At 39.9% G+C, this 10,727-nt stretch overlaps 1 protein-coding gene across 1 annotated transcript in view; it reads left to right on the forward strand.

The window, feature by feature from the left end:
- Window positions 1-6,091: 6,091 nt before the first annotated feature.
- psmg1 (proteasome (prosome, macropain) assembly chaperone 1) overlaps window positions 6,092-10,727 on the forward strand; it is a 6,873-nt gene continuing 2,237 nt past the window's right edge. Inside the window, exons 1-5 of the mRNA XM_020598357.1 lie at window positions 6,092-6,319; window positions 7,237-7,340; window positions 7,701-7,846; window positions 9,375-9,437; window positions 10,040-10,238. Coding sequence (XP_020454013.1) covers window positions 6,156-6,319; window positions 7,237-7,340; window positions 7,701-7,846; window positions 9,375-9,437; window positions 10,040-10,238 — 676 coding nt within the window. The 5' untranslated portion in view covers window positions 6,092-6,155. The remainder of the gene's footprint in view (window positions 6,320-7,236; window positions 7,341-7,700; window positions 7,847-9,374; window positions 9,438-10,039; window positions 10,239-10,727) is intronic.

Raw genomic sequence — 10,727 nt, forward strand, 5'->3', positions numbered from 1 at the left:
CACAGTGTGATGGAGTAGCTGTTTGAAGAATGGGAAGTTCAAATCCTGCATAATCGCACACCTCTCCTCACAGCAGGCTACCTGCCCAGCACCAAATGGCAGCTGGTTTATCAGTACTTTTTCACTGTATGCTGGGGGCATATTAATATAAAAATATCCAGGAACACAGCTGTGAACTACCAAACAGCTAACAAACAGCCAGTAGCATTGGAGAAACATTTATATGGAGTGATGTTTCTTATCACCTTACTAATGTAAGTCTAATATTCACTCTCTTTTAGTTCAGTCTTTGGTCTCCACAGAATCTGTCTCTTTACCTGGTAAATCACCCGCTAGCTAGTTAGCTGTTTGTCTGCCATTTGCTGAGCAGGTAGAAGGTTTTTAGAGCTTTTTCACTTAAAACCGCTGCAGCTGGGAACCTGGCTGAACCAAGCAGTAAAACTGTGGGCTGTAAAAGAAATCACTGAGCTTAAAGATGCTAAAACACAAAGTTAAATGATAAATCTTTGTGCGCTTGCCACTGTGAGTGACAGTTTTCACATATTTAACCCAGTGGGTTTAAATATTCTTATGGATCTGTACAATGGTTTGTTGACTCACCAAAAACCCCAAACAAACCAGAAACCATGACTGTAGAGTGTGTGTCTGCCTGTTACTGAGCCACAATTTTCTCCTCCAGTGCCTGGGAAATCTGACTGCAGCTTTGTGTTAATCAGTATTATTAACTACGATGAGAAATGTTTGTTGGCCTGAATGCCAAATATACATTGATATACACACTGCTGTCCACTCAGTGTTTGTGTGTGTGGGCGGTGGGCGGGGGACGGGGGTTATTATGCATCTCCATATTAAGGAGCTGTATTTTTAAACCTGAAGGCCATCTCCAGGCACAAGCAATCCTCTTGATATTCCTTCCATGCACACAACACAGCACTCACTGCAAGTCTGTGTCAGCAGAATTTCTAATGAATTGCACAAAAGCCAGTTTACCATACATGCACTCATACACAAATACATACACATAGACTGACACACACAAACCTTCCTTTTGTGCACAACAGAACTGGCTTTTGGAAAGAATGAATGAGGCTTTTGCACATGCAGAGAGGAAATATCTTCCACAAATTGATTTTCCTTTTTTCTTAATGATTACCCAGTCACCAACCATTAGTGTGTGACAAAGTGTGTGCTTTTATTGTCAGGATTTTTATATTTCTGCATTCTAAATGCATACACATAAATACTTGTTTGAGAGGGGTTGAATGAACTCAGTATCTGGGGTGTCTTCTCTTAATTGGTTGCACAATTTTGTCAGTAATGGATTCACATTGTCAACATGCCATACAGTTCACATATCCAACTTCTAATGCAGCTACTAGGCTACATTCCTACATGTGTCAGCATCAACACGAATACTATATCACTCCTAACCATCACTGTGACCCAAGGCAGCATTGCATTATTACAGAAAAATGATCAATGAATAAACCAGAACTTCATTATAAAAAAAAGAATGGCAAATGACCTACTTTGTGCTACTACAAGTAAAGACTTTTTATGGCTGTTCCAAATGACCACAGTCAAAGAAAACTATGGGGAGAGATGCAATAATTCCCACACAACCCACTGTACGCTACCTGCCAATCACCAAACATCAGATGGACACAGTTAGTAACTAGCTGCTAAACATACTGGAACATTCAGTAGCTAAAGAACCAGGTATTTCCCTTAGGAGGTGCACACTTTCAGACAGTCTCTCCTTAGAGGCATTCATTGTGTTGCACTCGGCTGTAAGCCCAAAAAGTGATGGTAGTTATGAGAAGAATTAACACAGAAAGCTTCAGAGTCATACTCAAACCTGTCCTCTGCTCACCTGGACAGTCACTGTGTAAAATTGACTTACTATTCTCATTTTCTGTTTTGGGTGATGATCCTCCAAGTATGACATCACAAAGTTGTGGGCCACGAAGGTTTCAGATGGAGACTGGCCTCCTGTGAAAACACAAGTTCGTAGGTCACTGACAAGTCTGGTAAGTGTTCCACTGGACCAGCTCTGTTGGTCTTTGTCCAGTAGAAACAAGTGACATACATATTTATAGGACTTGTTGTCCAGTTATCATGTGAGGATTTTACAAGCACTTCATTTGAAGCATACTGATGCCTTGAATGTATGAATTGTGCTACCTTACAATATGTGTTACAGAAATTAATGCAGTATTCATTAACACACAGTATTTTAGCAGAAATGTAAAGTAAATAAATAAATACAAATGTTTATATACTGTAAATAAAAATACAGAATTGTTAACAATGTACATAGCTAGGTATAGATGTACAGAAATCTGTCTTCTGCAAATGTTTGTTTTGTCTCACAACTTCAATTCTCCTAATACGCCATGCCTGGCAGTCGTCTGCAGATACTATGTCCAGCAGCAATCTGTGACAAATTTGTTTCCAGGAACCAAAAGCAAGATACAAAAGCAGAGTAGGTACAATACGTTTTTCCTGAAATAAGCTCTGTCTGAAAAGAGGGCAGGCAGACAAGACTTATTTCTTACAGCTGCTTCGACTGCTTTTTTCAGTGTTGTTAATTTTATACCACTAAAAAAAGAAGTTTTTTTAGACCACTTCTTTTAAAGAAACAATGTGCATAGTTTTTTCATGTTTATTACACATCTCTTTTTTTTATCAGTATGAGCATTATGTAAAATCTGAGAATTAACACTTTACATATTAACAACAACTATACTTGTAACCATAAATTTGACCATAAAAGGATGAATTTCCACTGTTTCCAACTGAAAAGCATTAAATTCAGTCAGAAGGTTTATTTATACATATCGGATAAAACCTCAAATGTCTATAAACATTCTTTTCTTCACATCTTGTTCAGTGGCATAGTTTTATTGATCTTTTCTTCAGCTGGAGAATTATTTAATCACTAACAATTTAACTTTTCCACCCACCTCAAAGCACTAAGAGCATTATCAGAGCCCTATGTTACACACAAGTTCATATGAATAAAACCCACACCTTGCTCTGAAGTGATCACACCCACAGTTGCTGAACAATTCAGTTCCTAAGCAACTGATCTGCTCTATGTGGGGGATGTGTGTTCTCTGAGGGTCTGTGTGGGATGACTCCTGGCACTATACTTACCTACCACAATCCACAGACACACAGCTGAGGTGGAGAGAACCATTTAAATTACCCCCATGTGTAAATGTGGATGTTTGTAGGTGGCCTGATGAAATGGGTGCATAGCTGTGTGCAAAAAGCTCCAACCCTCTGTGACAACTATGAATGTGGACAAAAATAGTGAAATTCTGAACAATTGAACTTCTCTTTTTACTTTAACTTTTTATAGTTTGGGCCCTTGTACGTTATATTGTTACTTTTGTAGATGGTTGGTGTCAGTCTGTTCTGGGCCACCAGCCGATTTAGGACCTTGCTTGTTTCCTTCGACTCTTGGTGCCTCACTCTAGATTACATCTAGATTTTTGTCCTCCAGGAGACTCACCTCTTGTCTGTTCTGCATTTCTGCTAGTGGTTTCCTTCAGTTTGCTTTTTGGTGTGTATGTTGTTGTCAATCCTTTTCCCATGTCTCTGTGGTAGATAAGAGGTCTTATGGACCAGGTCATATGCACCTTGGCAGCACCTGGAAGTTCTATGTACTCAAACATACTGTACATATGATTTGTGATTTTTGGCTGCAAAAATAAAATCGGGTATACTCAACAATAAAAACCTTCAGTGGGGCTTTATTATAAGGTTTACCTTCAGTATGATACTACAGAACAGGTCCCGAATTGTTACGATTCATCCCTGTTAGAACACTGGTGGAGATATCAAGTGTGTCACCAGCATAATGTATATCCATGTCAGGGATATACCTCTTTGTCATCTTTGGAGTCCCTCTATGGACAAAATAATCATTACTTCAATAGTGTTATTGCTGTTGTTGCTCTCTATTTTGATTGTTCATTTCTTATTGTAACTTAGTTTATAAGGATTTCTTTTCTAAACCTCCAGTCATTTCTATTGACCTGGAAGTGGAGAAAGAGGTGGGCTGCATTTTTGTAACTGAACCACTGGCCATAAAAAATGATGGTGCACATCCCTGCCAACCATGGCAGTCTAGGGAATCCACTGCTCTTGACCAAAGAGCAGTATAGATATGGAGTGGACAACTATCACCATCCTCAGGCTGTGCTGCTATTGAGGCAAAGAAACAACAAACACCCACAATCTGGATTTTTTTGTCCTCTGACTGTCTTGTCCTCTTCCTTTTTAAATGGTCAGCGATGTACTGACATTCTCTGATTGTCCTGTTGTTGACTTCCTTCTTTTGTTGTTTTCAAGCCTGGAGGCTTTCCTTCCCAGTCCTCCCCCCTCTCTCCCCCCTTTTACCATCAATTATATTAACAGCAGCCTGAAGCTTCCACCTAGCATGTTGCTCCATTTTGTGACAGCAAACCTTTCTGCTGTTACTTTATGACACATTATTTCACTGCACTGGTAATAGAGCTTACTCTCTATTCTACTCCAGGTTTCACTCTGCAATCCAATTTCTCCATCTAACACTAGACGTTTTCTGGTGGCAATGAAATATTTTTATGACTGTGCTGATGTCATCACATTTCTGTTTGTCCCTCATTTCCCAGGGAGTGAATTATACAACACAATGGAAAAGGACGAATTTTCTGCAGTCAACTTCAGTCCAATTTGCCCTAACATGATTTGGCTTATGTCTCCAGCTATCTGCTGTATACCAGCACCCTTTATAAATTATGTTTCGAAGCTTTTTTCCTCACTTATGTTAATTATGTATTACCTGTAAGAAGCTAGTGGAGTTATGTGTCATGTCAAGATTACTCTTGATTGCCAAGGCTGATCAAGGGCCAAAAATAGCGCTTAAAACATTCCTACACTAAGTTTAAGTCATATTCAAGCCCCTATGAATTGTATAACTACACATCATGTGAATCCACTGCAGAGCCACAGCCTTAAATCATTCATTGATTTAAGTGAACATCTCAGCCAGAAATACATTGGACAGGCAGTACTTATGCATGCAGCCTTGGGCGCTGAGTTTCCTACAGGGATTGTGTGTTGCACTTTTCTGTGTGCCTGGACAGTGTGTTGAGGCAGCTCAGCTTGAGGTATTTCTGTGCATTTGAAATATATCAACCAATCTAATTTGTTGGGGGTTTTATCACTGTAAATCTATGCTTAAAGCAGGGTTATATCTTTTAAGTGCAGCTTAAAACAATACTCACATGCCCAGATGCACATTGAAATAGTTATTTAGTGCTTTAACCGTTTATCATGCATGGCCATGAAAAATCACCACCAAAAAATATATTCCATAGTAAGTGATGGGGCAAAATACAAGGTTCTCAATTTGTGTAAAAAAAATAATTACAAGGCTTCAGCAGTCTTGGTTAATTAAATCAATAATATAGACCTGTTTGGACAAGATTTGGATTTGCAGTGATTTACAACTCATTCTGCTATTATATGGGCACGTGGGTATTGTTTTAAGACAGACTTCAAAAACTGTGAATATAAGCTATCCTTTATATAATATCAAACATAATTCATCCCTAATACATTGTTCTTTTGATTAAGTTAGAGGATACTTACAAGATGCATTTGGAGGACTGTTGACTATTTACCAAATTTATATAACCTTTATTTAAAGGTGAACTAATCAACGGTTTTGTCCAATGACTATATACAGTACTATGGGCCTGTCATTATAATACAGGCTAAACACACACACATATAGCCACCCCAAAACATATCTCATACAGGATTTATACAGTATGAATCTATATTAAGACTAAGAAATCTTAATCTGTTAATCCTAATATAAATACATACTGTTTAAAGCCTGTATGAGATACAGTGTGTTTCAAATGTCATTTGTTTTTTGACTATATCTTTTTCTTCGCCTGTCTTTGCTCATGTGTAATACATGAATTTCCCACCCTCTTAGGATCAATAGTCTATTTTTATTGTCTCTTATCCAGTTTTGGTTGAGGTTTGTGGATATTTCTGAAATACTCCAAGGTTCGGCTGAGGCTTTTATTCTAGAGGGGTGTTGCTGCCGGCGGAAGTGGTGGATATATATATTGTACTATAGCTACCTTATGGCAATAGTCAAAGTTTTAATTGTCTCGGCAAATATTGAGGTTATGGCGACGTTTTTTGGTGAAGTTTTGACGGTGTATTCTCGGGCTGTGGAGGAAGACGATGAGAGCCTCGATGAAAACGAAGAAGATGAACAGATTCGCAGAGAACTAGAGGAAAAGAGGTAGATAACATTAGCCTGCTAGCATGGAAACACAGGAAGTAATAAGTCAGAAAGCGTGGATTACTGTGGATACTGTATAGCGGATAGATATTTCCAGAGAACTAAACACTTTTAACTACTTTTAGATGTAACGTTAAATTTGAATTCAGCGCTCATCCTCCCATTTCTAAAACCTTTTTGTACCACATGTCATGCCTTGATATCTGTCGGCTCTTGCTAGCTAACAACATGACACATGAAGTTTTAGTGAGAAATGGTAAAGTTAGCTAACGTTAGTTTAGTAACTTGGCCGTAATAACACGAACCAAGACTGTCATAAGATCATTTTCCGATTACTGAGAAATCGCGCGCGCGCGCTGTGTGTAGTCTATCCATATAACCTATAGGCTTATTTATGTGCGTGTGTATATACACTCCCTGTCCACTTTATTAAGTACACCTGTAGAATTGTATGCACTTCAGTGCAACACTTCCGTCTTCACATCTGTGTTTATGAAGCTCAAAATGTTTGTTTTTGGTGAAATTGTCATAAATGTATGAATTCAATTATATGTTTATCATTGAGGTCATAGTTAAACTGGACTACATTATACTTAGATGTGTTTCTAATATTCTGACTCTCTCATGTATGTATCTGGGTATAGTCCAGTACAACACCACCTTTAACTATGACCTCAATAATAAACATATACCCTCTGGGTATCTGCCCAGGTCTTGACTACAGCTGTGCATATTATATAATGATTTAACAAGTGCAATATTTCCTGCCAGAAATGTATGGAGAAATGTATGTACAATAGAGTATAAAATAGTAATACTCAAGTATAAATACTTCTAAATTGTTCAGGAGGTGGAATTCAGTAAAATATTAGTTATACAGTGTTTTCCAGAACTGAAAACTTGTAACTCTCCATTAGGGAGGTTCGTCTGCACTGGAGCCCTGAAGTCTCTGAGTCACTGAGGTCTGGAAACAAGTTGCAATGTTCAGACTTCGTCCTTGCTGTGGGACACAATGCTGCCAGTAAGTGGCTCCTGTATGCTACCTCACCTGTGATTTGTTCCTCTCAATATTATTACAGGTCAAAGGAAAATTTATAGATGAATTGATTATTAAAGAGTTGCCATTTGAAGTTCTTTTTATCAGATGATTGATAAATCTGTTCATTGTTTTAGCTCTAAATGATATCAGTTGCATTTTTCCACTGTCCACTCTGAGACTGAGTCTAGAATTTTAATGCAGACATGCCTATGTCATATACAGCAAACAGTAATTAATTCAAAGAAAGAATAATAATGTCTAAGAAGTAAACTATGAAAAGAAAAGAACTCCTGTGACATGGAAGCTCTTGCTGAATAACTGAGAGAAGATCTGTTTTCACAGGGTTTCTGTCAGTGTACGTTCTCACCTCTGCAAACTGGGACACAGTAGGGCATGCATCAGTTTGGAATGAGAGGAGCCGGCCTGTAACTGGGCAAGCAAGTGAGGAGTCGGCATGTGTTTTCTACAGGCACAAGGAGAACCCATCAGTGAGTACACACTGAGAAGCATAGCTGAGAACAGCACTTCACACTGTGTCTGCCGTTTCATTAATGGCACAGAAAGCACCGGATTGTTGTTTCCTCAATAATCAGTCAGTTTAATGAGGCTGCTCCTGATCACCCGATAACCCTAACTCTGCTAAATTAAGAGCACTTTATAGTGGTTGTGCCCAAGTCACTGTCAAGCTGCAAACATGTGACAGATTTAAGGAAAACCCTGAATAAATTGGTGGAGAAGTAAAATGAATGCAGGTACCTTCACTGACAACACAAATGAATTGTAGAAATGATAATTGTTTGTTTTTTATGACTGCATCAATCCAAAGATATTTTGATCTCAATTCTACTGTATCTTCATAAATGGTCACATTGTAACAGGTCATACAGTCTACAGCACTGTAGTGCATTTTAAGGATAATACACAAAACTCCACATCAGCTACAAAAGTCAGAAACTAGGCCATGAGATGCAGGATTAATGGGCCTGGGTACAGAGTTATAGCCAACCAGTTTTATGTATGCAGAGCGGTGCCTGGTTATTTTCAGCCTAGTGTCATATACATGTGATTTAATCAAGATAAACATAGTGAATGGCCGTGTATGACAGCGCTGTGCTGCTGACGGAGCTTCAGATTTATCACAGATTTCTGACTGACTGCCTTCTGTTGGCTGCAGGGATTTAATGAACTGGAAGAAAAGGCTTTCATACACTGTAATGTAGCTGTGGACAACCGATACTGCAACAGTCCCCCTTTAGTTTATAGATTATTGTTTCACTGAAAATCCTGTTACGATAACCATTACTTTTAATGCAGATTTAAATGCGGAGAGTGTGTTTTCTGGGTAGTTTTTGCTGTATTATTTTCTGTGGAAGGTAAGAGAAACTGGAAGAATGACATGCAATAAGCACTTATGTTCGGATAGAATACAGCTATTGATTTGATTATTCAATTAATCAATTGAAAGAAAATGTTCTGTGATACTGGGATGGGCATGATGATATAGAAAGTAAACATTATTGATTAATCATGAAAATAATCCACTGACTTATTAATTAGCAGCAGCCCTAGTATGGTATTTGTCTAACCCAACTCACTGCCCCCTGGCTGCAGAGTGTTTCATGAATAGTGTTTATTTATATATAGTTGTGCTGATTTTCCTCCGTGTATCACGTTTGCCTGTGTTTACAGTCTCCCCACTACCTGCAGAGTAACCTTTCTTAGTCTAGACGTAGTTCTTAAACATCAATCCTCAGCACAACCAGACCAATTTCTCCGGAAGCGCTTGCCTGTTTGTGTCTCTCCTACCTTAGTGTGATGTGCTACACATGAAGATGCATACAGTTATTTGAGCTGGTCAATCTCTGTCATGAAAATAGAGCTATGTCTGGGTTCTTCTTTTGTCATCCATCAGTGTATCAGTCCTTCCTGTATTTGAGTTACACTTGTAAGTTTCAGAACAGTGTCTTTAATCAACAAATGTAGCATAAAATATCTCTTGCATTTCTTTCCCTGAAGGTTTTGATATGCCAAGTGACTTGCTACATTGCAGAAGACCAGCTTTTTCAGTGGACAGAAAAGGTAGGTTTATAGAACTAAATCAGTTGGATGGCATTGTGATTAAACTTGGGTGTGGGAGGAATTTTGGGATGCTATGGTACTTTTGGCTGACCTCTAGGAAGCTCTGGCAAACTGTCTTGGCTTGGCTCAGGCTGTGTTTGGCAGGAGAGGAGAATTGCTGACTCGGGCTGGGGATATTGTGGCGGTGGAAGGAGCACTTTGAGGAACTCCTGAACCTGTCTGAGATGTGCTCCAAGGATGAGGCAGACTAAGGGGAAGCCTGAACCATGTCTCTGCCAGAGATCTCTGAGGTAGTCAAAAAGCTCCTCAGTGGCAAGGCGCCAGGAGTGGATGAGTCACTCTAAGCTGCTGAAGGCTCTGGACATGGTCGGACTGTCTTGGTTGACACGCCTCTTCAGTGTCGCATGGAGGATGGGGACAGTGCCTGAGCACCCTGTAGAGGGTGCTTCTGGAGTATGGGGTAGTGGGGTTGTTAATACGAGCCACCCGTTCCTTGTATAACCGGAATGAGAGTTGTATTTACCACATTCTTCAACATACAGATATTCTTCCGGGTGATCATCAAGGTCAAAGTTGTCTTGGTGTTTCTCTATCTTTTGCAGGTTTTTGACTGTCTGCAGCAGAGAGAACTGAATGTGACTGTGCTGTCAGAAAGCTCTGTGTCTGATTACAAGACGGTAGACTACCTGTGCAGTAGCTCTTCTCCCTTCATGCGCTCTCTCCACACTGGTACTTTCAGGGGTCAGCCTGCCTGCCAGTCGCTGGAGCAGCCAAACATTATTACTGGACTCCCAGCTGCAGGTACTACAATTTTACACTTAATCATTCAGGTGTCTCAACCTCACATTACCTGGCCAGGTCTTTCTCGCATTGCCTCCCACACCTGCAATCACATACAAAAACTATAGATGGATGAAACCTGCACAACTCAGCTTTCCCTCTCCTGTCCTTCATCTGTCCCACTGTGCTGCATGTTTAGTAGAATAATGCCTCTTGAGAGCTGAAGAACGGCAGCGTTCTTCTTGCAGATGAGATGAGACGCATTACACGGGGGGGCGCAATCAGGCGAAGGCGGGGTACACCCTGGACAGGTTGCCAATCCATCGCAGGGCTAACACATAGACGAACAACCACACACACACACACACACACACACTCACTCCTATGGGCAATTTAGAGACACCAATCAACCTAAGCTGCATGTCTTTGGACTGTGGGAGGAAGCCGGAGTACCCGGAGAGAACCCACGCAAGCACAGGGAGAACATGCAAACTCCACACAGAAAGGTCC

Source organism: Monopterus albus, unplaced genomic scaffold (genome assembly GCF_001952655.1).
Source record: "Monopterus albus unplaced genomic scaffold, M_albus_1.0 scaffold38.1, whole genome shotgun sequence".
Lineage (NCBI taxonomy): Eukaryota > Metazoa > Chordata > Actinopteri > Synbranchiformes > Synbranchidae > Monopterus > Monopterus albus.